Source organism: Dissoconium aciculare, assembly GCF_010015565.1.
Source record: "Dissoconium aciculare CBS 342.82 unplaced genomic scaffold K489scaffold_11, whole genome shotgun sequence".
Lineage (NCBI taxonomy): Eukaryota > Fungi > Ascomycota > Dothideomycetes > Mycosphaerellales > Dissoconiaceae > Dissoconium > Dissoconium aciculare.
Window position 1 is genome coordinate 443,406 of NW_022984961.1, and position 26,677 is coordinate 470,082.

At 54.6% G+C, this 26,677-nt stretch overlaps 11 protein-coding genes across 11 annotated transcripts; 8 read left to right on the forward strand and 3 right to left on the reverse strand.

The window, feature by feature from the left end:
* The first annotated feature begins 1,127 nt into the window (after positions 1 to 1,127).
* On the forward strand, positions 1,128 to 1,629 carry K489DRAFT_49306 (uncharacterized protein). Its single transcript, XM_033608674.1, has one exon. It carries the CDS (start codon positions 1,242 to 1,244, stop codon positions 1,533 to 1,535), a length of 294 nt encoding a protein of 97 aa, XP_033457241.1. The 5' UTR covers positions 1,128 to 1,241; the 3' UTR covers positions 1,536 to 1,629.
* A 1,223-nt stretch (positions 1,630 to 2,852) lies between these two features.
* K489DRAFT_324363 (uncharacterized protein) lies at positions 2,853 to 3,722 on the forward strand (the record flags this gene model as incomplete). The annotated part of the gene is made up of 1 exon (XM_033601752.1): positions 2,853 to 3,722. A coding segment is annotated over one exon (870 nt), but the record flags the coding sequence as incomplete, so codon positions are not given.
* Positions 3,723 to 4,769: 1,047 nt separating this feature from the next.
* Positions 4,770 to 5,810, reverse strand: K489DRAFT_382968 (ribosomal protein L31e). Its single transcript, XM_033605496.1, has 3 exons — positions 5,532 to 5,810; positions 5,369 to 5,429; positions 4,770 to 5,262 (listed from the first exon to the last, which is right to left on the reverse strand). The coding sequence occupies exons 1-3, from the start codon at positions 5,615 to 5,617 to the stop codon at positions 5,053 to 5,055; spliced, it is 357 nt and encodes a 118-aa protein (XP_033457243.1). The 5' UTR covers positions 5,618 to 5,810; the 3' UTR covers positions 4,770 to 5,052.
* A 40-nt stretch (positions 5,811 to 5,850) lies between these two features.
* Positions 5,851 to 8,166, forward strand: K489DRAFT_390270 (MgPP2CL-3, protein phosphatase 2C-like protein 3; the record flags this gene model as incomplete). Its single annotated transcript, XM_033606588.1, has 3 exons — positions 5,851 to 5,956; positions 6,371 to 6,640; positions 6,662 to 8,166. 3 exons carry the CDS (start codon positions 5,851 to 5,853, stop codon positions 8,164 to 8,166), a joined length of 1,881 nt encoding a protein of 626 aa, XP_033457244.1.
* Positions 8,167 to 10,686: 2,520 nt separating this feature from the next.
* K489DRAFT_382974 (uncharacterized protein) lies at positions 10,687 to 11,695 on the forward strand. The gene has a single exon (XM_033605497.1). It carries the CDS (start codon positions 11,075 to 11,077, stop codon positions 11,537 to 11,539), a length of 465 nt encoding a protein of 154 aa, XP_033457245.1. The 5' UTR covers positions 10,687 to 11,074; the 3' UTR covers positions 11,540 to 11,695.
* Positions 11,696 to 12,370: 675 nt separating this feature from the next.
* Positions 12,371 to 13,987, reverse strand: K489DRAFT_295957 (FolC bifunctional protein; the record flags this gene model as incomplete). The annotated part of the gene is made up of 3 exons (XM_033600306.1): positions 12,371 to 12,745; positions 12,803 to 13,132; positions 13,322 to 13,987. Coding segments are annotated over 3 exons (1,371 nt in total), but the record flags the coding sequence as incomplete, so codon positions are not given.
* A 291-nt stretch (positions 13,988 to 14,278) lies between these two features.
* K489DRAFT_343236 (uncharacterized protein) lies at positions 14,279 to 16,541 on the forward strand (the record flags this gene model as incomplete). The annotated part of the gene is made up of 2 exons (XM_033602305.1): positions 14,279 to 16,152; positions 16,211 to 16,541. Coding segments are annotated over exons 1-2 (1,848 nt in total), but the record flags the coding sequence as incomplete, so codon positions are not given.
* Positions 16,542 to 17,240: 699 nt separating this feature from the next.
* Positions 17,241 to 17,486, forward strand: K489DRAFT_295978 (ankyrin; the record flags this gene model as incomplete). The annotated part of the gene is made up of 1 exon (XM_033600307.1): positions 17,241 to 17,486. A coding segment is annotated over one exon (246 nt), but the record flags the coding sequence as incomplete, so codon positions are not given.
* A 594-nt stretch (positions 17,487 to 18,080) lies between these two features.
* Positions 18,081 to 20,913, forward strand: K489DRAFT_49469 (uncharacterized protein). Its single transcript, XM_033608676.1, has one exon. The coding sequence runs from the start codon at positions 18,270 to 18,272 to the stop codon at positions 20,448 to 20,450; it is 2,181 nt and encodes a 726-aa protein (XP_033457249.1). The 5' UTR covers positions 18,081 to 18,269; the 3' UTR covers positions 20,451 to 20,913.
* A 737-nt stretch (positions 20,914 to 21,650) lies between these two features.
* Positions 21,651 to 24,185, reverse strand: K489DRAFT_372732 (BRO1-domain-containing protein; the record flags this gene model as incomplete). Its single annotated transcript, XM_033603359.1, has 1 exon — positions 21,651 to 24,185. The coding sequence occupies one exon, from the start codon at positions 24,183 to 24,185 to the stop codon at positions 21,651 to 21,653; it is 2,535 nt and encodes an 844-aa protein (XP_033457250.1).
* A 1,516-nt stretch (positions 24,186 to 25,701) lies between these two features.
* Positions 25,702 to 26,677, forward strand: K489DRAFT_390274 (Aldo/keto reductase; the record flags this gene model as incomplete). The annotated part of the gene is made up of 3 exons (XM_033606589.1): positions 25,702 to 26,109; positions 26,211 to 26,574; positions 26,652 to 26,677. 3 exons carry the CDS (start codon positions 25,702 to 25,704, stop codon positions 26,675 to 26,677), a joined length of 798 nt encoding a protein of 265 aa, XP_033457251.1.

A 26,677-nucleotide genomic window follows, 5' to 3' on the forward strand; every position in this document is an offset into this window, starting at 1 on the left:
GTGGAAAGACGTCGTTGTATGCCCTGTACTGTATGGATTCCAGGTGGTGGCACATATGCCCAATTTCAGTCCCATCTGCTCACCACGCCTGAAGAATTGCGTGGTCTCAGTCCGATGGGATGGCTGCTGTGTGTTCTGTCTGACGCCGGGATCTCCTGCATTTGCGCCCGTCATACGCTCACCTCCACGCTTGATTTGGCCCCTTCGTGTGGGAGTCAAGAACAACGCATTCTGTAGGAGAAAAGGCAAATCAAGAGAGACTTTCCCCTCCCTTTCTCTGCCTATGGAGCGGCGTGGGTCAAATCTGGGGTGACGGTAATCACCACATCGCTGAGAGGGCCATTTGAGCATGACCCGAGGAGTCTGACCATGTGCTTCCCCAATCCAGGGACTCTTACCTATCGTCGTGTCGTCAGTCGTCCTGCTTGCCATCAGTCGTGATACAGGAGAATGGCGCCTTTCGTTCACACAACCGCAGTCCTATACAGTATCACGTACAATATTCACAGCGCAGCAGAGAGACGTGTGATAGCCACTGACGTAGTGGAGACACACACACACACACACACACCATGATAACCCCGGTCAATATGCACGTGTCAGCGTCAGGACTTCTCTGTCCCGTTCGAAGTGACAGCTGCTTGTTACGGGCGCATGCGGCGTGGGAGGATCCTTCGTCGGCCACTTCCGGGCCCAGACCACAACCCACCGTTCGACCCGTCTCTTCTGTGAACTTCCCATCTCGACATAGTCCATGTATGGTACACAGAGATCATCACGAAGGAAAATACATTGCTGGGCATTGTACCTGTTGAAGTTCATCTCGATTTCGCAGTTGGGGAAAACGACTGCGCGCCACCCACCAGAGATATTAAGTCATTCCTGCTCGCAATGATGCGTTCTTCCAAGTAGGAGGAGCCCACTGAACGATGCGCCCGAGCTGCCGGGGTGAAGATCACGTACCCAGGTACCTCCGATGTACTGTGTACATCGATATCGGCGCTGTCATCCATGTCTGCTCATAGATGGCTTCTAAGCGACTTCATGTGCTCTGCGCTCAGAATACGACCTGTTCGTCGTCGCGATGGCGAGGAACGGCGACTCTGGGCCACTGCTGAGGCGGAATCAAATCAGCCACCTGGGTCATCAGGTCGTGGAGATAGACCGGCCATGGGAGTATTGCACGGCACCCCTTGCTCCAACCCCATCATCCACAATGCAGATTCCAGCTACGTTTGTGAATGATGATTCATGATAATCTGCTAGACACATTCGCGCAACAGCAATCGTGGCGAGTGGCGATGGAACAACCAGTAGTAGGGATTGGGTTCATTTCCCGAGTCGGAGCACTTCTCTCGGCCGTTATCATTCCCCGATCTGATTCGACCCCGGGACTTTTCATCGTCACGCGGGCAGAAGGTCATCATGCCTTTCCTTCATGTCTGCTGATGAGATTGTTTCTGCTGGTGCTGCTCCTACTGTGTTCACTACTGCCCGCTAGTGCTGCTGGCAATGCCGAATTGCTTGTATTGTAGCTTGACTGGTGCCGGGCCAAAACAGCCAAAACAGCCGCGGCTATTCCTCCCTCTCCAGTACTGCAACCGAAGAATTGCTCGCATTCCTCGTTTGATACATGGTGGTACTGTAGAATTGATTTCTCGCCGCCATACTGGCCTTCGCTTGGTCGTTCCGCTCGTACTGCGCCTCAAGTAGTCTTATTTGGTCATCTGGCACAGAGTCTCGTAATAGAAGATCGGACCTCGGAGGCGCGTTTCGACAATCCACCTCCAATCCAACCTCCAGGCATGGCCATGACCGATTCTCCACTCTGCTGTAATACTTGTCCGAGGATGCCTAGGTGCACAAAATGACACGCTCCCCGGTCCAATCCCGCATACAGGACCAGTGTCTGTGATGGCCGCCGCTGTCGATCCCCCTGGTCGTTTGGCATTCCACGATCTCTACGGTTGCAAGTGGCCCTCTGGCTCCGATCCAAGGGTCCGAACTACATTACACACCTACACACCTACCTAGTACTGTCTACAGAACTTCGGAGATGCCTGAGGTTTGTTTCCATGAGCAACAATGCAGATACACTATTTTGCATTCCAAGTTGTGCAACAGGTTCTCACACATCTACAAGCAATCATTTATATTATCAGCGTTCCGTTGCGACTGATGCCATCCATGGATTTGTTTCTTACGTTCTCCAAATATTACGGTCGTTTGGTTCAGACTGAGCGAAATGAGTGGATCTGCATCTGCGCCCATATTGTTGAGTCCTGTGAGTGCACATGCACCTGCCCGTGGGGCACTGACTCATGATACAGTGGCGTGTGTCCGCGAGAGCCCCCACCATTCCAGGGTTCCCACCCACTGCCACAGTTTCGTCATTCACGTCGATCTGGTGGACAATTTGATGCTGCCCAGTGGGTGGGTTCTGTAATTCACAGAGCTGCATTTTGGCTGGAAACAAGATGAAGCATCTCACAGAGCACCGCAGAGTTCTGGAAAATCCCGCACACGCGTTCTTGTTCTTCAATGCCATTCTGTGTGCCCGCCAATCGCGCCCACCATCGTCGCATGGTCCGCACTGTGTAGACGAGCACCAAGCGAGGACTTCGTTTGTTATCCCTTCGGCGGTATTCTGTAGGTGCCCAGGTGTTATTTGATCCAGCTTGTCCTGTAGCGACGCCTCACCCTTCCGTTTGACCGAACCTTTCGCCGAAGGTTACTCAACAGCGCGCATTTTCTTTTCTCAGCCGCCTTTGACATCACACCACCACTCTAGCTGGGACATCCCTCTCACCTTCGACGACAGCTCTCTTCCGACGAACAATGTCACGTTCAACATGGAGACTGCGAAGAATACCTCTGATCATATCGAGGACGCCGGCCACGAGGCCGCGCTGACTGGCGTCGTCGCGCTTGCCAGCTTGTTCAGCTTGTGTGTGGAGACTTTCGGACTGATTCATCCTTCCCACAAATGGGACAAAGAGGAACAACGACAAATCGCGAGACTCGGTCTGCAGCAGACTCGCCTCTTGGTATGGGGATATGTACTTGGAATCGCCTCCCCTCCTACCACTGTGACGGATCGTGCGGTACCTCGAAATCCAAGTCTCGTATACCCAGAACCGAGCGAACCGACATTCTTTGGTGCGCGCGATCCCCGTCTCGACGAGCCTGGCAACCGCACCGTCATTGAAGATGCTCTCAGCGCAATTGTTGATCGCACGAGCGGTACTACGCGGGAAGAGATGATGGCCAAGTATGGACTGAAACCTCCAAGGAAAATCTCCATACACCTCGAGCGTCCGCTCGACCCTGCTCGACTGGAGGCCTTTCGCGAGCGGCATGAACTCTTGCATGAGGTTGCACAGAAATACGCACACTTGGACACGACGCGCCGCGCTGGCAGTCTGATCCGCTCTTCCTGGCAGATTGCCGACTGCACCAAATTCGCGGCCTTCATCTCAGCGACGCAAGAGCGTATCGACATGCTCATTGACCTGCTGCAAGTCAAGACCGCGGTGGACCGAGCAGTCAGCATGGATATCCGTTCTTTCGGCTGGCACGTCATTCCCGATCGTGAGCGCGTGGGAATGGACCTGGCGAAACTGCGCCTCTTGCACGACATATGCCTCGCGGACTACCCACAGTACGTACCTGCGGTACAGCAGGCATTGGACCACATTGGACGGGAAGATCGAGAGTTCAGTGCTCCTAATGCGGAAAAGGCATTTGCAATGGCTGTGGCGGCTGTAGAGGGAGGTGGGAAGCCTGGTGCCACTAATGCGAACAGTCCTGCTGCCATGACCAAGAAGGCCGATCAGCTCCCTGCTCCTACGCAACAAGCACAGCAAGTTCGGAAACGACCCACACTGTTGAGTTTCTTCCGCTCCTCAATTGGGCGAGGCGGAGGACGACGGTCATCACTAGATAATAAAGCCATCGACTCCGCAGCTCGCTCGAAGTCCGATGCAGGGGTCTTCTATACCGGACACAGGGACGACGGACATACAGCCACCGACTCTAGCCAAACGGATGACGACACCTCCACGCATCTCACTCACGTCCGCTCCAAGTCCCTCGGCGAAGCCCTCCCCGCCATCGACGACGCCAGCAACGATAACAACAACAACCACTTCTCCTCCAGTACGGCGCAACAGCAGCAGAAGCAGCAGGATCCCCTCGCCGCAACTCCTCGCTCATTACTCGCAGAGACACAACAACAGCAGCAGCAGCAGCAGCCACAACCTCAAGTCAAACAGCGACTGGACATCACCTCCACCGCCATCGCGCCGAATCTCGTGATCCGTCATGATCAGTACCACGGCCTGGCGAGGACGGATACGCAGGATTTACACCAGGGGGATTACTGATGGGGGTTTCCTTTTCATGATGTTCTTACGTCGACGAGATATTTGCTCGGGATGAGATGGGCTGATGCGACACGGGCGTTTTTGGGTGGTTGGGGTTAATTAAGGATGATGCCGATTTGAAAAAAGAAAGAAAAAGAATGCATCGAACTCTTTTGTCATTACTCCGTTTTAATAAATTTAATGTCTCTTAGTTCGATTTGTTTTTGGTCAATCATGATTCATATTTATTTTTCGCAACCAGGAGCGTGGCCCTTGCTGGACTTCATAAAAAACAGGACTACGTGGCAGCTAGTGGACATTGACAGAGATACCGGACGAGAAGTTGGGTGGTCGAAGGGTGGTCAACGCAGAGTAGTCACATAGGTTCAATGTAGAGCAGTCTAGGTCGTAGAGTCGATGGATTCTGATTTCTCATGTGAGAACTTGATTGTTCAATCATATCATATTCTTCCCCCCCGATGATCGCGTTTTCAGCGTCTCGACTGGAAGCGGCAGCGGCTTGCCACTGGCCCTCAAGGGCGATATGACATCCGGAATGATCATCTCGTAATAAAAAGGAAGCCGTTTGCACCGGTATCAACGACAAGCAAATGTCTCCCAGAACACATGAACGCCCGCTTGAATGCCCTTTTTCTTTTTCCCAATTCGTCCTCAGACAACCACACGTTTATGCGGCATCCTCGACGACAGCGGTCTGGAGACCCTTGGGGTTCTTGACGTTGACGGCCTGGACGTAAGAGTACAGCTTCTCCTTGGCGCTCTCCTCGTCGTTACGCTTTCGTGAGATGCGGACGCGGAGACGGAATGGGACACCCTTGATACCAGACTCCCAGACCTTCTTGTTCAACTGAGGGTCGAGGCGGACGTCGGAGGTACCCTGTCGAACATGAAGTCAGTGAGTGTCGACAGGTATCAAAGGCAAAAGACACAGGGATGAGGAGCTGAAGTGTTCCAGTGAGGGAAAGGATGCAATTTGTACTCACCATGGCCTTCTCAGCAAAAGCGCGGATCTCCTTGATGGCACGAGGAGCTCGCTTCTTGAAGCTGACACCGTGAACCTATTGTTCCAGCGAAACCGCATTGGTTAGAATTATATGATTCTTTCTCAGTCTTCCGTCCGATGCCCGGTCTGGCCTCGATGCCCACGCTTCATCATCGTCACACGATCCACAAACACTGCCGAATGGCCATGTGTATAGGTATGTGTGCATCCATCCGGATGTATGAAGCATGAGACCTCGAGAGCCAAGACTCCAGCCATTCGTTGGACTTCATCAAACTGAACGTACTCTCTTGTGAAGGTGGATGGTGTATTCGCGGGCGACAACGTCCTCGATGGCGCTGCGCTTCTTGCCCTTGTCTCCGGCGGCTTTGGGACCCATTGTGACGGTTTGGGTTGGTGATGTTGTTTGGTGATGTGGGAAGTCTGGGAATTTCGCGACACGAAACAACCAACAGTGGTGGAATGCGCCTCCAGTGCAGTGTCAAATTGTGTGCGGGAAGTCTTGGCATGTGCCCTACAAGTGCGGGATTAGTCATTGTGGTGCGTGTGCCCAGTTGGGAAAGACGAAGTCTAGACGCCTGAGGCATGAGACATGAGGCCTCGGTAGCGTGACGTGCTGTGTGTGGTGAAACCGCATCATCGCTCGCTTGGAAGGGATAGGACAATCCATGGTACGGCACGATACATCCATCACTTGCGGATCACCTCGACGCGCGGGCTCCCATCTGTCGTCGTCGTCGTTGCTTCCTCATCTTCACCTCTCCGCCGTAATATATCATTTCAAACATCTCGGCGTTGCAATCGGACCATCATACACCACACATGTCGCCCAGTCTCACGTTCATATCGTGAGATCTGCCATTCCAGATGCGCCGTGCCGTCATTCAAAACTTGCGCACCTTTCGCCGGCCGAACCCTCGCAAGGCGCTCAAGAATCTTCGGATCAACGTTCCCCACAATGCAATCGTTCAACGCTCAATAGGCAGCAAGGCTCAGCAACCCCTACTCTCCTCGATGAGATTCTCGCGGCGCATCTCCGTTTCTGTGGGACTTGGAGTGGGAGCTGCAGCGATATACTACGGTTATCAGCAGCGAGCTCACCTCACCACTGCGCTGTATATGCCTTTGGCAGCGGCTCCAAGCCTCACGAGTAATCAGAGATCGCCCTACTCATCCTCTTCACAATCATATAACCCGACATCATCATCGTTAACGTCTTCGACCACCTCGGAGGCGTTATCAACGAACCTTGGTTCTCCAGCTGTCCCGGAAGCCGTGCGGAAAGCGTTGGTCGTGGAACAGGGCCAGATTTTCGCGACAGAAATACCGGCTGATGCCAAAATAAGCAAAGAGACGGATCGATCAGGTCGCAAAACCGTGGAGATGCTTACTCCCGAGGAAGCTACGGCCAAACTTCGAACCAACGAAGAGAGCTATCTAGTCGGCCGTGGAACAGGTGTAGTCAGATATGATGTCGTGCAAATACCCAGCAATGATCCGATAGAGGATGATCACGTCGAGAAGATTGTTGAAGTCCCGAGCACAACTGCGGCCGCAGCAAACGGCACCCACAGCTCCGATTGGATGTTTTGGGGGGTTTTCGATGGTCACGCTGGTTGGACAACTTCGGCAAAGCTCCGACAGACCCTCGTATCATACGTTGCCAGAGAATTAAACGCCACATACAAGGGTGCTCTCGCGGATCCACAATCGAACGTCCCAACGTCTGAGGCAATCGATGCAGCGATCAAACAGGGCTTTGTCAGGCTCGATCATGACATCGTTCACGAATCAGCCGCCAAGGTTCTGAAGGCCCAATCAAAGCGTGTCGCTGCTCAAATTCTCGCACCTGCTCTTTCAGGCTCTTGCGCACTTTTGAGCTTCTACGATAGCAGATCGAAGGAATTGAGGGTGGCATGTACTGGTGACAGTCGAGCTGTATTGGGTCGTCGGGGCAGCAACGGAAAGTGGACTGCCACAGCGCTATCCATCGATCAGACCGGTGGGACGCCCTCGGAAGATGCACGACTACGCGCCGAGCACCCCAACGAGCCGTATGTTACAGCCAACGGACGTATCCTGGGCGGATTGGAGCCCAGCCGAGCATTCGGAGATGCCGTGTACAAGTGGTCGATAGAGGTTCAGCAAAAGCTAAAGAAGTCATACTTCGGCCGCACACCCAGCAAGTACCTGAAGACACCTCCATACGTCACCGCCGAGCCTGTTATCACTCGCACACAGATCGACCCTGCCAATGGAGACTTCGTCGTCATGGCCACAGACGGTCTGTGGGAAATGCTCACCAACGAGGAGGTCGTTGGCCTCGTCGGACAATGGCTCGAGAAGCAATCCTCACTCGCAGGAGGCAAGGCCAACACGAGCAGCTGGCTTCCTTCCTGGTTCGCCAGCCAGAAAGCCTCCCAACTGCCCATCGAGCACCAATCTCAAGGCGCAACCGGTGGTCAGCGCGCACCTGTCCGACAAGAACAGTGGGGCATCCCGACCGGCCAAGACCAGCGATTCGTCGTCGAGGACAAGAACGCCGCCACCCATCTCGTGCGCAACGCCCTGGGCGGCCGCGACACGGAGACGCTCACGGCACTCCTCACGCTCCCGGCGCCATTCAGCCGACGCTACCGCGATGATCTGACCGTCCAGGTGATTTTCTTCGGCGACAATGCCGGCCAAGGCAATGGCAAGGTCGAGCTGAACAAAGAGGCGAGCGCCACCGTCGCGAACGGCAACAAGGGTACTGAGGGCATCCAAGCGAAGCTCTGAGCAAGAGTTCTCGGACTGGATGGAGGAGGGGGAGGAGCAGACTTGTTTGAAAGGCTGCTATTAGCCCTCGTGATTTCGGCGTTCTATCACTACCTGTTGTCGGCCGTACATTCATAGATGGCTGTACCTAGACGACTCGAGGCCGTTGTGTGTTTTGTACATTTTCTCTTCCTGTCATTATAGCTCACGGCGTCGGTTGTGTTTTCGAAGCCAAACCTATTTCTATAGGCCGGGGCATGGTCATGCTGGAACGCCAGCAACGAAGCATTGTTTTTATTGTTAGATCTCTCGACGATACAGCCATTCGAAAGCGATCATCATGTGCACATTCCTTCTCAAGCGCCGGCAACGCGAAGATCGGGGACGCGGGTGTGTGAGAAAAGGCCCGTCGGGGCATTCTCCGCGCGCGCGTGGTGATTCCTGAATGCGGTTCATATCCGTGCACTGCTTCAGTCCACTCGCTCCGCTCGTGCACCACAACTCAACGTCCACAACGGTTCAACGTCCACAGGCTCGTCGTGACCATCATCGCCATCGAGATGACGCTCTGCACGCTCGTTGCCATCAATATCCTGCATTAGACGGAGCCATACTGGCATCAAACGACGTTTGAAGCCATTAATTACCGCCTTTGAATGCCTCGAAGTCATGTCTATAACATTTAATACAAGATTCAGTCGTTTACGACGATCCTTTACCTTCTCACGAGCAAGTACTTTATCAGCCTTCTCTGCCTCTTTTTGACGTCTTTTTTGGATGACTTGACGTGCTTGTGCTGCAGTAAGGACTCCTCCATTCTGTAGATACTGGCGCTTCATCGAGCGACGCTGATTGCGTACGTTCTGGGCAACCGTCGTATGTTGAAGTTCATCTACAGCCTCAGCTCCAGCGATTGCTATGGCGTATGCGCCACGGAAGATCCTCTGAAGCTGCTGCGTCGCTATAGGCTGGTCAGCTAGAGCAGAAGCAATGAATTGGCTCTGAGTACGTGCCAGAGTCCGTACTGTACGTGGTGTTGTAATCATCGTCGTCTCTAACGTAGCCTGATCAACTGGAGTTGCTGGCCGCGCGAGTGTTGCTGCTTTCTCTCTAAGGCTTGAAAGAACAACGTTTGGATTGAATGGATAAAGGCCAGTCTTTGCAAAGCCAGCACGTATTGTATCCGGCTTCATAGTCTTCTGTCTAAAGCCCTCGAAGGCAGCGAGGAACTCTGTCTTATTGAAGTCAATACAGCCGCTGCGCGTAGCATAGTCAACTGCTTCTGAATGCCAGTGTTTGAACGGCTGAAATATGGCTACGTCAAGCGGCTGCATAAGATGCGACATGTGCGGCGGCAATACAAGAGGTATAATAGCATGTTGCTCACAGAACTCGACGAACTCGAGGGTATAGTGAGATCCATATCCGTCGAAGACAAGTAATCGCTTCACGCCACGCTGGAGTCTTCGCGACTGCTCCTCCCAATGATACAGCCACTGGAGCGTCAGAGCGTCTGTTGTATAGCCTGTGTCGCTCAAAGCAAGCATTGTAGCTGAATGGAGCTCTGTGAACCACGCGTCTTGAAGTCGTTTGCCAGGGAGGATCACCATCGGCTGGATTGTTGCGCCAGCTGCGCTAATGGCCTCAACAACCGTCACTGTCTCGCGATTGTTAGAGCTCGGCGTCCAATTACGCTGCTCCGGATGCTGCGTTAGCACGTGCTGCGTACGTGCCATACCAACACGAAAGCCAGTCTCATCCATGTTCCAAATGTCGTCTGGAGGTATGCCTTCGGTCCGGACGATCTCTTCGAAGCGAGAATACCATAATCCAATACGGCCTGGCTGCTCTGCTGCTGCACGTACTGCATCAAGTGATCGTGATGGACGCTTATACCACTCAGGGTGGCGTGAAATGAAGCGTGAGACCCACATCTTCGAGACGTCTGGCGCTGGCCCTTCGAGATTGTGGCATCTAGCTAGGATCGAATTGGCAGTCTTATGCACGTCGACAACGCGCGCAGACACACCTATCTTATCACATCGCTTTAGCCACGTTATTAAGGCCTCTTCTTGAGCGTTATCCAGCTTCCTGTTAGCTGGTTGCCTTGTAGACTTGCTTTTCAATCCACGAGCGCGTCGTTGGAGTCGCTTGTACGAAACTCTAAACTCCTTTGCTAACGTAGTCAGAGGGCCCTCAAATTCAGTCTCCTCGCGCCAGAGGAGTGCAGCATTGATACGAGCCTCTTCTTCAGCGTATTCAGCCATGTTGTGATGGATACAAAGACGCGTTCAATCTACAATCCTATTAAGTCGCATCGTGGACGTTGAACCGTTGTGGACGTTGAGTTGTGGTGCACGAGCGGAGCGAGTGGACTGAAGCAGTGCACGGATATAGACTTTCACGTCTGGCATAAAAGAGAATAAACCCTGTACCCTCCTCGTACGCCGTATATGGCCCTACCTGTCGGAAACGTCGGCGATCGGCAAGGACAGACGATACGAATGCGAGAACCATCTCTTTTGACATATGCATCAATTTAAGTTGCAGCCGTCATCATTATTTCCCGGTCGATTTCAGTGATTTTGGGCTATTTCTTTTTGGCTTCGTCTGAGTTCCGGCACCTCCGCTGTTGTTGTTCTTCCTTCCCGGTTGCGTGAAAAAGGCAACGCTTCCTACCCGAATCCCGCTCTTTCTTCTCTTCCCAACAAACCTGGAATCGCAAAAGCACACTCGGCGACATCACGGAAGAAGGAGAAGAAAAGGGAAAATTAGAAAACAAAAGGAAGCTCAAACAACAAGAGGGGAGAGAAAAAAAAAGAAGTCCGAGGAAAAGTCCAAGGAAAATCAAAAACACCCCGTTGAGAAAGTGTAATCACATGAACATAACATAATATACAGCAACGAAAAAAGAAGAGAGAGAGAGAGGATGGACGACCCCGTCTCCGAGATCGCCACGGCGATCACCCTCTGCGCCGCGGCCGCCACCCCGGACGCCCAGATCGCCGCCTTCCGCACCTACTGCCACGCGGAGACGTCGTTCCTGCACCCCTTCTGCCACGTGCCGCGGGGCCGCGGCTCCCTGGAGAAGGTCATCGAGGTCTATCAGTTCTACCGGAGCGTGATCGCCGCGACGGAGTTCGAGGTCCTCTCGACGGCCTTCGATCGCGAGGCCGGACAGGTCTTCGTCAGGTTGATCCAGAGGCCGAGGCTGAGGTGGGCGCCGGGCTGGATCCCGGTGGAGTTGCCGATGTTGATCTGTTTCCGGGTGGAGCGGGAGGAAGAGGGAGGGAAGTGGGTGATTCGGAGCATCGAGGATTTCGTGCAGCCGATGGTGAGTTTGTTTGGGCTTTTCTTTTTTTTCCGGGTTTCCACTCTGGCTAAAGGATGGTGAATCTGTCTCTCGAGACTGATCTGATGCTGACCCAATCAATTTTTGGTTCCCCTTGCAGCATCTGTTGCAGGCCACGCCGCTCGGCTGGTGGTTCGGCGTGCTCGTATACTTCTTCTTTCAGCTCGGAGGTCGCTATATGGGGTAAGTTCTTTTCTTCCCGGCACAGGCGAACTCGCCACCAGAACACTCGCGCAGAAAGCTGACCATCGAATTTTCTTTCTCCGTAGTCGATTATATAGATCGGTTGGAATCTGGAAGCCGACCAAAGGCCAACACTCCGCGTAGTAGCATGACATGGCCTCCGTCACGCCGTTCGCATGTGCCGAAAAGAGCGATTTGCGACGACGCAGAGGGTGTCCGATTGGATTTGCCATTTTCAGGACCTCAAATGGTTCAAATGGTCATTCCAATGTCATCCGAAGGATGGGAAGGCCTACTGTTCTCTTGCTTCGGAGGATCAGAGGGGGCATTCCCCTTTGGTTTTCCCATTGCCTTCGGAGGATGAGAGGGAGCAGTCTCCTTTGACATTCCCTTTGGTTTTGGAGGATGGGAAGGAGTGTTCTCTTCTAGGTTTATTGAATTTAAAGGATGAGAGTGATCGGTCTCTGCTAGTTTTGGAGGATGAGAGGGCTTAACCTTCTCTGGCTTTGGAGAATGAGCGGGCTTAATGTTCCCTGTCTTTGAAGGATGAGAGGGAGTAGAGGAGATGACAACCCCATCGGGCTTCACCAAACGAAGCCGCCTTCGAATCCCGCTGCCATTCAGCAGGCTCAGGGCGATATCCGGAATCTCAATCTCCAATCGAGAGGAGCCTCGCATGCGGATCTCGAATCCTTCGGGGTCCTCCGCGGCCTCCTTCAGCAGCCGCTTCACGTCGCCGACCAGGTACAGGCTGCCGGCGATGACGAGCTTGTGCCGGTCCGGGATGTTCTCGTCTCCGCTGGCCCGCAGCGCGCCGGCGACGTCGGCGCCCCACTCGACGATGTTGATCTGATCGCCCAGCTGCTCGCGGACCGCCGCCGCCACCTCCGCGGCGGGCGTCGGCTTGACCCACGGCATGCCGTCGACTGGCGTGGCGAACTCCACGGCGTGGACGGTGTCGGCGCCGCGGATCCGCAACGCCTTCAGGATCTCGGAGACGTCCTTGGTCGAGGAGCAGCCGAAGATCCACTGGACGGGCGGGCTATCTTTGTACTTTGGGGGCCGCTCGGCGTGGATGCCGTCCCTGCCCTGCGAACCGGGGAGGTCCCGGCCGCGCTTGACCCGGCCGCGGTCCGGGAGGGCCTCGACGGCCGCGGATAGGATCTTGGCGGACTCCAAGTTGTGGGCGCCGTCGAGGAGCACCGGTCGGTCGCTGCCGCTGATGGGCGCGAGGGAGATCATCTCCTGCCGTCCCGGCATGGTGATCTTGAGGGGCGCCATGAGCATCTCGTCGTACATGTTCCAGAGGAAGTTGTGTTCGAGGAAGCCCAGCTCGGGGCTGTCCTTGTCGGGGATGAGGTTGAGCGAGGTCAAGGCCGCCCAGACGCTGCGGAGCGCGACCGATGTGTTGCGGAAGACGTGCTGGGGCACAGGCTTCCATATCGCTCGGTACTTCATGGGGATGGCGGTGAATCGGGGGTCCTGTTTTTCGTCGAGCCAGATCGCGTTGGCGAGGTTGACGTGTATGTTCCTGCGTCCCTTCTGCGGGCTTCGGTGGCCCGCCAACTGCGGGAAGAGCGGCGTCCATGCGCCTTCTTTGGCGCCGTGTTGCGAAGTCGCCCGGGCGATGGCTGCGTTGACGGCAGGATGGGCGCCGGCGGCAGCAACGACCCACGCGTCCGGTTTGATGATGCCGGCTTTGTGGGCGGCGATTTCACCGATCTTCGACCCGAGGAACTCCGTGTGGTCGCGACCGACGTTGGTGATGGCCGCGACCAGAGGACGAGGTCGGAAGTCGCGCATGTCTCGAGACTCGATCTGCTGGCCATCCGAAAGCGTGAAGGTGTTTGGAAATGACACATCCACATCTTGGCCGATGATGTTGGTGGCGTCGTCGAGACCGCCCATGCCGGCTTCGACGACGGCGATGTCCACACGCGATTCGGTAAAGGAGGTGAAGGCGGCGGCCGTCAGCTGTTCGAATTCGCTCGCATCGATGGCGAGGTCCTTGTTCCTGGCTTGAACGAACTGCTCGATGCGCTTGAACTTGTCCTCCGCGATCGGCTGGCCGTGGATCGTGATGCCGTCCCAACGATGAAGCAGATGAGGGCTGGTGAACTGACCGACCCCGAGGCTCGGTTGACCAGTCTTCTTGCGCCAATCCGAGTCATTGTAGACGTTGAGCATGGCTGAGACGGCATTGCAGACGGAGCCCTTGCCATTGGTGCCAGCGACGTGGATGGCTTTCCAAGGAGTCGGCGTGTCGGCCATCAGCCGGGTGATGCGTTGTAAGCCTGGACGAATCATGATTCCGTTGGTGCATTGATCGATTTGATGGCGTTTAATGATTTCAAGAACGCGACATGATGATGAAGCACATTACAACCTTCTCCCGCCTCGCGTGCTTGACGGGATGGAATATGTACGGGATTATGACACTGCGAGTGTTGATTTTGATGGTCGTGTCTGTCATTCCAGGGCTGACTTTTATGAAGCCTAACCACCCGGGCACTGATTGAATACTAGTGCCGGAAGACATTGGCCGGCCGGCGCCAGTCTATTTTATTATTTTTATTGTTATTATTATTTTTATTATTATTATTCTTCTTCTTCACAGGATCACGGTCATTAGAGTCAGTATCGGACCCGACGACAGGACACATACGTCTACGACGATACGTACAATGCAGCAGTTGCCCACCCATGGCTCGATTGCAAGGAATACCTACCTCCCGGACGTGAATTGCTCCAGAGAAGAAACATTGCTGGTGGTTAATCAGCAACGGGAGAAGGGCTCCAGCCTTTGAGGGGGCAGTGCAGCATGCAGCTGTGTCAAAGCCACAACAATGAAGGCCTCAAAGCCTAGCCGTCGTGATTTTCCGGTTGCCAGCTCGCTTATCACTTCTTGCTACGCATTTCATCAGTGAGTCGTATCGATCGTGTCCACGAGTCATTATGCGTCTTCTCCATGTAAAGACTCTGAAATTCACCGAGTTCCCCGATGAGAAACCCCTGCCGAAGTACGCGATCGCGTCGCATCGATGGGGGCGTGAGGAAGCCACCTTCGAAGATGTGCAAGAGGAGCGCAATAAGAGCAGTGCCGGGTATCGGAAAGTGGAAGCATTTGCACAGTATGTGCAAATGCACGTGGCATCGGTGGACTGGCTATGGATCGATACTTGTTGCATAAACAAGAAGGATGCTGTAGAACTCTCGTACTCCATCAACTCAATGTTCAGGTGGTATCGCAATGCAGAGATCTGCATTGCGCGCTTGGCAGCTGCAACGCAGCAGAGCGACATCGGGCAGGACGAATGGTTCCATAGAGGCTGGACACTGCAAGAGTTGCTTGCGCCGCGCTTGGTTGTCTTTCTGACGAAGGACTGGCAAGTCATCGGCAACAAAGGATCGATGTTCCACACACGTGACAACATCGGGCCTGACCTTGGAGCACAGATCGCCAACATAACAGGCATACCTGAGCGCATATTGCACGACTGGGGAGCGAGTGTGAATATGGGAGTCGAGGACAAGATGCGCTGGATGGACAATAGGAAAACGACTCGAGAGGAAGACATGTCATATGCTTTGTTTGGCATAGTAGGAGTGGCTCCGGGCGCAAACTACGGAGAAGGTGCGGATAATGCTAGAAATCGAGTCCTTGCTGCAATCCGGCAGCGCGATGAGGTGGAAGGTCAACGGAAAGCACGATATCAAGAAATTACCAAATGGCTCAAGCCTTCTGATCCATGGACGAACCATGAGTCTGCGCGGAAATTGCACGAGCAGCGAACCGGAGAATGGCTGCTACGAACGAAGGAGTATCAATCGTGGAAATCTGGAGAAGATCAATGTCTGTGGCTATATGGCGGCGCTGGCTGTGGGAAGACTGTGCTTTCTTCTACTGTAATCGAGAATATGAAGATTTACTGCGAAAGAAATAGCAATATTGGCCATGCTGTCTTCTACTTCTCGTTCTCGGACGAGCGTAAACAATCGTACGAAGATCTTCTGACTTCTCTTGTCGCACAGCTTGGACACCGGGAGCCGGCCTTCTCGATTCTCCAGCAAATGTACGACAAAATCGACGGCAAACCACCCGGGCAAGGGGAGCTCGAAAAGATTCTGCATACAGCGCTAACATCGTACGAACGGGTTTTCTGCCATCTGGATGCATTAGACGAATGCCCTGAAGAAAAAGGAGCTCGACAGCGCATGCTAGAAAACATAGAGAGGCTACTACGACAAGCATCGAACATGCATTTAATTGCAACCAGCAGAGACGAGCTAGGAATTCGCGATACTATGAAGCAGCTCGGCAGCAAGTCTATTTGTTTGACTGGCGAGAAGATAGATCGTGACATCAAACAATACGTGTCAAAGCAATTGGCTCGCATACCGAAGCTTTCGCGGCTTGATGCTGCTACTAAGGAATTAGTGGAGAAGACTCTGACAGAAAAAGCAGATGGGATGTAAGTCAAGTGAATTTCGCAGCTGTTACTATGCTAATCAACGAGCGCAACGATGCAGGTTCCGGTGGGTCTTCTGTCAACTCCAAGAATTATCAAAGTCGAAGCGCACTACGCCCATGGTGGTGAAAGCTGCACTGCTCAAACTCCCTGCGACCTTGGACGAGACATATGAGCGAATGCTGCATAACATTGCTGCTGAAGACCAAGCATATGCGCTGGCACTTCTTCGATGGCTTGCATACTCGCAGACCCCCTTAAGACTAGATGAAGTAGCCGAAATCAGCACCATCGTTCCGGGCGAGGATCCTGCTGCCGACCATTTTGTGGACATTAACAATCGAGGCGGATTGGAAGATGTTTTGGACACACTCGCCGGACTCGTTGTCATAGTTGAAACTGAAGCTGGGAATGAAAATGCGGCTACTGAGAATTCGTCGCTTGGCGATATCAGCAAAGGAGACGACGATGTTAATGGCTTTTCCAGGCGACCGATCGAGAAAGACACAAAAATCAGATTGGCACATTTCTCTGTAAAGGAATACCTCGAATCAACGCGGATAAAAGGAAGCGTCGCTCATAACTTTCACCTAGACCCAGCCCGAGAACATCGGTGGATTACGCAAAGCTGCCTCATGTATCTGATGCACTACAGCACCTCTGAGCAAAGAGCATCTTCTCAGCAAGATCTTGTCGTGTTTCCTCTGTTGAAGTATGCTGCTGCAATGTGGTATCGCCATGCCTTGCTTCAACAGGCCGAAGATTATCGCTGCGAGATACAGCTGCTTGAGTCTAAGACTCATCGAGCCCACTGGCTCAAGATACACAAGCCCGATATGTCTTGGAACAGACCTTTCGACAACGATGGTTACGATGATGAGGCAAGCTCATTGTACTATGCAAGCTTCATTGGGCGAGTCGGTGTCGTGCAGCTGCTGCTAGAGGCTAGGGCCGACGTCAACGCGCAAGGCGGACGGTACGGCACCGCGCTCCAGGCCGCATCTTCCCGCGGCTACGAGAAGGTAGTACAGCTGCTCCTCGAGGCCGAGGCCGACGTTAACGCGCAAGGCGGAGGGTACGGCACCGCGCTCCAGGCCGCATCTTTACAGGGCCACGAGAAGGTAGTACAGCTGCTACTTAAGGCCGAGGCCGACGTTAACGCGCAAGGCGGACGGTATGGCACCGCGCTCCAGGCCGCATCTTTATACGGCTACGAGGCGGTAGTACAGCTGCTACTCGAGGCCGAGGCCGACGTTAACGCGCAAGGCGGAGACTACGGTACCGCGCTCCAGGCCGCATCTATATACGGCCACGAGGCGGTGGTACAGCTGCTGCTCGAGGCCAAGGCCGACGTTAACGCGCAAGGCGGAGACTACGGCACCGCGCTCCAGGCCGCATCTTCCGAGGGCTACGAGGCGGTGGTGCAGATGCTGCTGCTCGCAGGTGCAGTTGATAAGGTAGGAGAAGATTAAGACACAGGAACAATATGACGAGCTCCTTCTTTTGCTTCGATACTAGAGTTCATCGAAGCAAGCGCTGCCATGTATGCACTGCTTTCAATTGACCTCAATCACTCAGACCCACCAAGGTAATATTGTGTGACTTCGTGTGTACTGCGTCTCTGCGACGTTTTCTCGATCTAGTCCCTTCCGATAGCTGTGACCAGTCTTGCTCTGTCTGCTATACAACGGATCTCCTCTGCTTTCAATTCTCGGGTTTTTCAGCAAGATAGGTTGTCGGGTAGCATACAATTTTGTAGTCTGATGTAACGAGTTCAGAAGCTCCTAGATAACTTATGCGGTGGAACTTGCTGAAAGAGTTCTTGGAGTCGCCCGCATGCGCCGTATCAGCCACGGTATCGCCGCACAGGTAAGATGCGGAAGGGCTGCCTACATGCAGACGCAGCCAAAATTGTATTGAAAGATATGTCTCCCTCCTCATTCCTCATCCAGGGGAAATTCTATGTACAGAAGAGAAAAGGGGAAGAGCTGATGCCTCAGGCACCACACCGGATCAGGTCACCCACCGGTGACTGACATAAGCCGGTCACGGCAATACACGTGCCGCATTAGTCACAATGTTTCCGACAACTGTGGCTTACAAGCAAGCCCAGCCACATTATGTGGCTGCTGTTTCATGTCGTCTCGGGACCGGTCATAGAGACAGACGTTACTCTTCCTCCTCCTCTCCTACTCATCGCCAGAGGGTGTGAGAATTTGTCGGTTGTTGGTTGCTGGTCGCTGCTGCTGGTGCGCGCTGCTTTGCCCGCGACTTGCTCTCTCGCTCTCTCTCTCTCTCTCTCTCTCACACACACACACACACACACACACACCAGACCATCGATTCCCTCGTCGCGCGTCCTGTCGCGACCTACCTCACTCATCACCAACCATGGGCCTCCCGTAAGTTTCGCTCTACTCGCTCTGCTCGCGCGCCTCCAACAAGTCCGCCATACATCTCTATGCCACGGCCGCGGATTGGAGACCTGCAACTTCATATTACTTTCTCAAGCTGACCGGTCATCTTGTCCCATCGCATACAGAGTCTGGCGCGACCCTTCGGAACCCAGGCCATCCAGGCTCCGTAACAAGCCAGACGATCCCACAGCTGCCGCGCGATCCACCATTCGTAGAAGACCTGAATATCCAGCTCGTGCCTCCTCGCGTCATCCACCTCCACCGTATCCTTCCCGACTGGAGCGCGCCACCACGCTGCGCGATCCACGTAGATATGCCTCCCGACTTCATAATGCTGCCAATTCTGCCATCCCTCCCGTGCGTAGCCTTCTCGAGACAGTCGACAGGTTGACTCCCACCCGATCCGCCACCACCGCGCCGCCGCCCGTCCCAGCTCTTCCCTCCGAGCGCTTCGATTCGTTCCGCTCTGCGTACCCTTCAGATATCACTGCTTCGGATTTCGACTGGGAGCTCGAACTGTTCCCCACGCCGGAAGAGGATGATTCGGATACCGTAGATCTCAACAGCAGGCCACATTCTCGAGACGGACATGTTCCTCGGACGAGACTGCCGGGTGCTGCCGAACTCGCCGGCGGTGCGGAGGTCTGGGCGACAGGGGCCGACATATCCTCAAACGTGACCCGCTCTGCTCATCCGCTCAGGCATTCGTGGCGCCCTTCATCGCCTTCGATCCAAGGCCTCGGTGACCGGACTCGGAGCCCGACTCCCGACGGAGCATGGGAGCTGATGCGCACCACAATCGCGCCGGACGAGGTTCTACCCAGTGCGGAGAGCAGCTTTGCGAGCGCGGCCGCCAGTCGGTCTTTCGGGTCGAGCAGTCTCTCTCGCGCGGCCGCAAGTTTAAGCTCACGGACATCGTTCAACAGCCGGACGGGTCGCGGTGAGGACACATCCGAGGAGTTCGCCGCCCTCGCAGACGACATCTGCGCTGCCGAGAGCACGACCACCGATGCCATCGGCGAGGCCATGTTCCTCTGCGCCAGCCTGACGACCGAGGGCTACAATCGCCTGGTCGAGCTTCAGCGCGACCTATTCCGCTCTGGCCACTATCTCGATCCTCCAGGACTGGGCCTACGCCTACTCGAAGGCCTCTCCGAGGAGGCCATAGAACTATACCTTTCGCCCACCAGCGGCATCCCCACCAATCTCCGCCGATTTCTGCGGGCTCGACGATTCTACAGGTCCGTTCAGTCGCCAAGACGGTCCGCTAATGAGGAAACATCGAATCCGCGATCGCGGGCGGTCGACCCTTCGACCGGAAACCCGAACCGCAACGAAGGTATTCCCTCATCAACACCCGCGCCGGCAGACGCCTCCCAATCGCGTCCATCCCAACGCGATCGCACCACCACCAGATCCATCCCTACCACCACCTCCTCGACCGAAACTCCCCCGACCGACCCGTCCGCAACGGATCTAGGTTTCCCCACCGAAGTCGTAACCGACATCCGCGCCCTCAACACAATCTTCCTGCGCCTCGCCGCCCGCGGCGACGTCTGCGACGAGATCTGGGAGACCGTCGGCCTGCTCATGTCCACGACCGCCGGCCACCTGGCCTCTCCGCCGCAACCGCCGCAGCAAAACCCCTCCTCCTCCTCCTCATCATCATCATCTTCCCTACGGCGAGGCGGTCCCGGCGTGACCCTGCCGCGCAGTGGAGGCATGACGTCTGCTACTGCTGCGACCGCGCCTACGGGTCCTTCGCCACCGCCGCCGGAAGAGGCGGTGGAGGATTTCACCTCGATGCTCGTCGCGCTGGCGGAGTCCAACCGGGAACGCTCGAGAGCCGCGAGGGAGGGCCGGAACGGGGGCTTCGCCGTCTGAGACTCGGTGTTCGCTTCTTCTTCTTCGTCATCTTCTTCGTTCGGCGGCGAGGGGTTCGAGGACACGGCGGACCATACACACACACGTGGGAAAACTTGCGAGTTTCCATTTTCAAGGATCATGATGACTACGGGGCGCTGCGGGGCTGGTTTTCTGCTCGAGTGCCGCGCGCGCCGACGGGGGAAACAAAAGGGAAGGAGAGGGGCGGGGGAGAAAGAGAAAGGGTTTCCTACCGGTTGACGTTCTTTGTTTTTGTTTTTTGGGCTTTTTGGTACTTTCCGGGTAACCCGAAAAGGGGAAAGGGGGAGGGGGGCGTTTTCTTCTCTCAGGGCGGGGAATTTTTCTGTACGATTTATCTTTTTTTTTTCTTCTTCGAGGGGGGGTGGGTTTTTTGGTCTTTTCGTCCGTCCGTCCGTTTCGCAGAGGGAGAAATGCGGATGCGGATGCGGATGCGGCGTTTTATCACGGGGATGGGGGGAGAGGGCGGGCATGCAGACAGTACGACGGACGGGATGCCGCCGCGGAAAAAGATAGGCAGGGCGGAGCGGAGATGGGGCGGGTTTTCTTTTTTTTTTTCTTTGCTCGCCTCTGGGAAGAGGAGAAGAAGTAGAAGAAAAAGAGCGGGGAACAGAAGAGAAGAGGAAGAATATCCGCGGAGTCTGTTTTGGATTTAGAACGGTCCTCTTTCTATCCTTCCTTCCTTCCTTCCTCTCAGGAGGAGGACAGAAAAGGGGAAAAGGGAGGCAGGGAGGGCGGTAATCAACTCAGGAGAAAGGGTATCTTGTATCAATGATGAATGATGATCACGAAGACGATGATAATTGGAAAAAAAAACGCTTCGACGTGAGCTTCCCCCCCTGATTCATACTATTTTCTCGGTTCGTCTCCTCGCGTACATCTGGCGATTTGGGAAGGTGTTGACGAATATGCATTGGGAGAGGGAGAGGGAGGGGGAGAGCAGCCTGGGGTTCATCTTGGGGGAGGAGGAGTCCCGGGTGATGTCCCGTGAGAGATATGGAAAAAGGGGGAAAAAGAAGCGTCGTCCGTGGATGTCATGGTATCGTTTATTCGGCGTGCGTCCCCGCCGTCGACGGGAGAGTTCTCCCCATATCTATACGTCTGTATCTGGCGACCACCGCTGGCTGGCGTCCCCTGCTTTCACTGGCCGTTGCTGCTGCTCGTAAGGAAACACGCTTTTTTTCAGCTCTTCCTCGTGAATTGGATCCCTTTGCTACCGTCCCATCGTCCGTCTACCGGCCCCTTGGCGGCACTTGCGCCGCCGTTATCGAACACGATCGGCATGCCCTCCTGCCACGTCGTTCTCACCGGCTGCTGCTGCTGCGGGGGAAGTGCCGGCGCCGGACTCTGGATGTTCGTTACGCCGGGCGGGGCTTGTTGCACGAGGCGCTGCGGCGTGGGTGCTGGCAGTGGCTGGTTATGTGGCGGTGGTTTCGACTGCTGCGGGATGTGCGGTTGGTGGTTCTCCTTCGCCCGTCGGAGATCCCGGTGGGTGCTCTCGCGGATCTGAAGGTCCGCCATCGAGGTTTCGAGTTCCGTCTCCCGGGCCTGGCCTTCGCTGCGCCGCGAGTAGACGAACGCCCGGCATTCGTCGCGGAAACGCGTCGTCACGGCCGCCAGGTCGTTGTAGAACTTCCGGCCGTGCTCGAGATCTCGTTGGATCTGCTTGTATGTCGTGTAGGCATTTTCGAGGTTTTGCAGTGCGGTCTCGCGTGCCGAGGTGGAGGTCGATGTGTCGCTGCGCTTGACGCTCTGGAACGATGCGTTTGCTTCTGCGACACGCTGAAGGAGAGAGTCTTGCTCGCTGGCCTCGCGCTTGACGTCTGCGCGATCCGAATCATATTTCGAAAGACGTTTGTCAAAAAGGCCATCGAATTGTGACGCTTGCACAGGTTGCATTGGAAATTCACGCTCGAGCCGGGCAGCCTCAAGAAGGAGATCAGGGTTGATGTCGTCTTCTTTGGCTTTCACTTTGAGTGCTTCGATCTTCTTCCGTCTTCGAACTTCCACGCGTGAGATCTCGTTGAGCTGGGCTCGCAGTGCATTCGCCTCGCGTTCCACTCGTGCGGTCATGGTCGCCCGACGACTTGAAGGAACATAATCTTCAAGATCACGATCGCTGCCACTAAGCAAGCGAATTAGGTTGTCGCTCCCGCGCAGTTTCTTCTGCACCTTGTTGTCAAGGTCATCCGCTTGCTGGAGGTAACCTTCGATGTCTTTCACTTGGCCATACAGCTTTGGTACCACGGCATCTCCAGTTGCTCGAGTCCATTGTGTTGTCCCATACTTTCGTCGAGCCGCTTCGTCCTCATTAGCTTCAGTCTGAAGTAATTCGACCCCCTCTTGATAAGTTATGCGATTGTTCGCTTTGACTTTCTCGGTGTCTGCAATCATGGAATGGAGTCTCTGCACGCCATTGGCTTGTCGCACTTCTTCTGCATGACTCGCCAGTCCAGGAGGCAAGCCAAGTGGTTTCTCTAGTGCTTGAAGCGATCCGGGAAGGTTCAAGCTCGAAAGCACTTCGTGTATCTTGGCTGTCAATGCTTCAAGCTCCGCGATGACATTGTTCTTGACCAGCGAGTCCCGTCGATCTGCATAAATTGAAGCCGCCACGTGGACGCTGTAGGGCACCAGCTTGGTGAACAGTGGCCGGCCCAGCTCGCCATGATCGCCGAGCATATTCTGAGAGTCTGAGACCTCTTTCGGAACCTTCACGGACACCATAGATGCACGTCCTAGCTCAGGAAGCTCGTTCTTCGATGGCTCAATTTGCAGATAGATTTTATCGTTGTCAGTCTCAGCAGTCTTGAGGTAGGCCGCTGCTCGGTCTCGAAGACCAGACAGATCGCTTTGCACCTGGGAATTGATTGTTCTGACTTTAAGGCCGGAGTTTGCGCAATTGACAGCGTCCCGCAACCTCGCAACTTCCTCTCCGTACTTCTGCTTCTCGAGCGCTTCTAACGCTGCTCGATATTGTGCGGCTCCAGCAAAATGATAGTGTTTGGCATTGACGTGGTGGATCCATTCGCTCCTGATGCTCTCGCTCTTCACCGACCACTCTCCAGCTTCTCCGTATAGATCACTCGTCTTGATGGCGAGCTTGGCTACAATCGTGTCGCGCATGTTGTCCTTTAGAGCTTTAGCCCAGAAGCACTCCTGCGCTTGTGCCAGCATCAAGGCCTTGAGCGCCTCCAACGTCGCCGCATCCATCTCTTCCGGAGGGCTACTCCGCATCTCGGGGATGACTGTTGAATTCAGGTAGTCGAACACACCTGCGGCGAGGCAGAAGTTGTTTGCTGCAGTCTTGAGGCCATCGACGGTCGCGCGGTTACAGGAGACGCCCAGCTGAGAGTACATGGCGCCAAGATTGAAGAGTACATTGGCGAGCTCAAACCGAATGTTGTTCTCCGTATGCGCTCGGTTCGTGTAATATCCTATCGAGGGATACCATGTAAAGTCGGCACCGATGTCGACCGGGAACTTGCCTCCCATCCATACGAGCTGAGCGGCATAAGTCTGTAGTTTACGGACCCCACTGGTGTGGGCTTCCACCGAATTGACGGCATCTTTTCGCAATTGATCGATAGCCTCTAGATCTCTAGCGAACGTGTCTGGGTGCTGGTCGTACTTGGAGGAGATGTATTCCTTGATAGCAGAGGCCAAGTGGAGAGATTGCGTGCGACGAAAGGGGATCTGTAGGATATTGCCCGTCTGCATCTTGGAACTTTTCGACGATCGATCTGGTTGAAGCCCTTAGATTTGCTGTGTTTTTATGGCCCGCATGTTGTTGTCATATCATCCATCGAACAGATGGCGCAGGCGGTTTGAGGGTACTGTATGGAGATAATTCTTACCCGTGGACTGTTTACATCCTGTGACGTATTTGGTGTCGTGTGTGGGGCACACTCTCGCTGGAGGGGGAACGCCAGGAGTTGGCGACAGTCAGTCAGTCAATCAGTCAGCCTCATCACGTGCCAGCTCTTACCACTTCCCATCTGTGCTTATGTGCGCTGACGATACATACGAGGTATGGAGAGGGAACAGATTTGTCTACCATCTACCACTCTCACCCAGAGCGATCATAGTAACGACAGTGCCGCGGCACCAGTGAGAGACGATGGCCACCATGCTTGCTGGTTCGCAGTAGTCGGTCGTGGCCTTGACATTTCTGTCGACTTCAGGACTTTCTACTACCAGGCGCGCGGTATGCAAGCAGTCGTGGCTTGCATTGGAATCCGTGTCGCCGAGTCGGGTTGATGGCATCGGTGGAGGATCTACGATCCATCAACACACAACCTCAGAAGTGATTCACACGGAGCGTTCTGCGTCCGACCGCTCTCGCTTGTTTCCCACTCCATCGGCTGCGTCTCGTTCCCCGACGTGGACGCAGGTTTCTCCCATAAGGGCATTCAAAGACAAGGATCCTGCTGCATTCACTCCGCAAGGATATCTCATCGTCAGACGTCGAGTCCATAAACATGGCGCAGTGCCTAACACGCCGTCGCTGCATATGTCGACATCACGGGCACCCATGCGCTTGCTCCTCCGAGGTGTCGGTCATTTGATATATCCGCAGGGCAGAGGAGGTTGAGATCTGATTTGCGGCACAGTCTGGTAACCAAGCCTACCGAAGCGACCAAAGTTAAGTTGAGCACAGTTCCCTTTAACACGTAACAAACACTGCCGCCGGTACCAATGACCAATTTTCTCATTGGTTCATTTACGACTGAATTTGCGACAACATGACGGCCGTTTGGCCTGGAACCCTTCTCAATAGCCCCCCCCCCCCCATCGACATCGTGATTGATACGTGAGTGGTGTCATGACCATGGACGACCACAAACGTGTAAATGATGGATACGATACAGTGCCAGATGATACTCCTTGGAGGTTGGCATCAATAGTTGTTTCATATATGCATCAACTGTAAATGGGGCAGCATGTTCAAGTATAACGGTTGAGTACTGTAGGTTGGCGACTTCCAAGGTTATCAGCGGAAAGCTGCATCACCAAAAGGGTTCGACCAACACGTCATCCCATGTGCTCATAATAGCATCACCAATTCGCCTCCGCCAATATGTACAAAAACGATCATACTCACCTGGGCGGGTGGACAACTGCAAATTTATCATCAACACAGTCCCCATAGTCGATGTATGCGTCGAAACGCGCCAAGATGACAGACCAAGCGTACTCCCTCACCTCCCGCGTGCAGCTGAACAATGGCCTTTCCATGCCCAAGATCCACCTCGGCGTATACCTCATGTCCGGCAAAGAGGCCTCTCGAGCAGTCACGTCCGCGCTCGACGCGGGTTATCGCGCCGTGGACTCCGCACAGATGTATCACAACGAACGCGAGGTCGGCAAGTCCGTCTCGGACTACTTGTCCTCCCATTCCGGGGTCACCCGCGAGGATCTTCATTATACGACCAAGTTGGCCAGTAACAGCGACTACGAGACGGCAAGAAGGAGTATCAAGCAGAGCGTCAAGGAGTGCGGATTGGGCTACATAGATCTTTTCTTACTGCATAGTCCCCATGGTGGCAGGCAGGCCCGGCTGGACAGCTGGCGGGCGGTGGAAGATGCGATTCAGGACGGCGAGGTGAAGATCGGCGGCGTGAGCAATTACGGCGAGAAGCATGTGAGTTGGGACGGTGTGGAATGAGAAAAAGATCATGATGGAACATGACGAGGCGATGGACGATCACTGACTTTTTCTTTTCCAACTGTTCCCGAAAATAGCTTGATGAGCTCCTCTCCAGCAAACCCAGAATCAGACCGGCCGTCAATCAGATCGAGGTCCACCCCTTCAACACGCGCTCGGCTCTGACGAAGTACTGCCAAGATCACGATATCGTCGTCGAAGCATATGCCCCGCTGGCACGAGCGTTGCGCATGAAACATCCCGTCATCGCGGAGCTGAGTAAGAAGTACAGCTGCACGCCGGCGCAATTGATGGTGCGATGGAGTTTGCAGCATGGATATGTCCCGCTGCCCAAGTCTGTGAAGGAGAGTCGGATCGTTGAGAACGCGCAGGTCCAGCACTTTGAGATTGACGATGCGGATGTTCGGCGCATGGATGAGCTTGATGAGTACTTGGTCACTGGTCAGTCTCGTTTTTCGGTTCCTTTTCGATTGGATTTTGATGTGCATTGCTGTATCATTGCTGACTTGCTCTGAAAGATTGGGATCCCACGGATGCTCCTTGA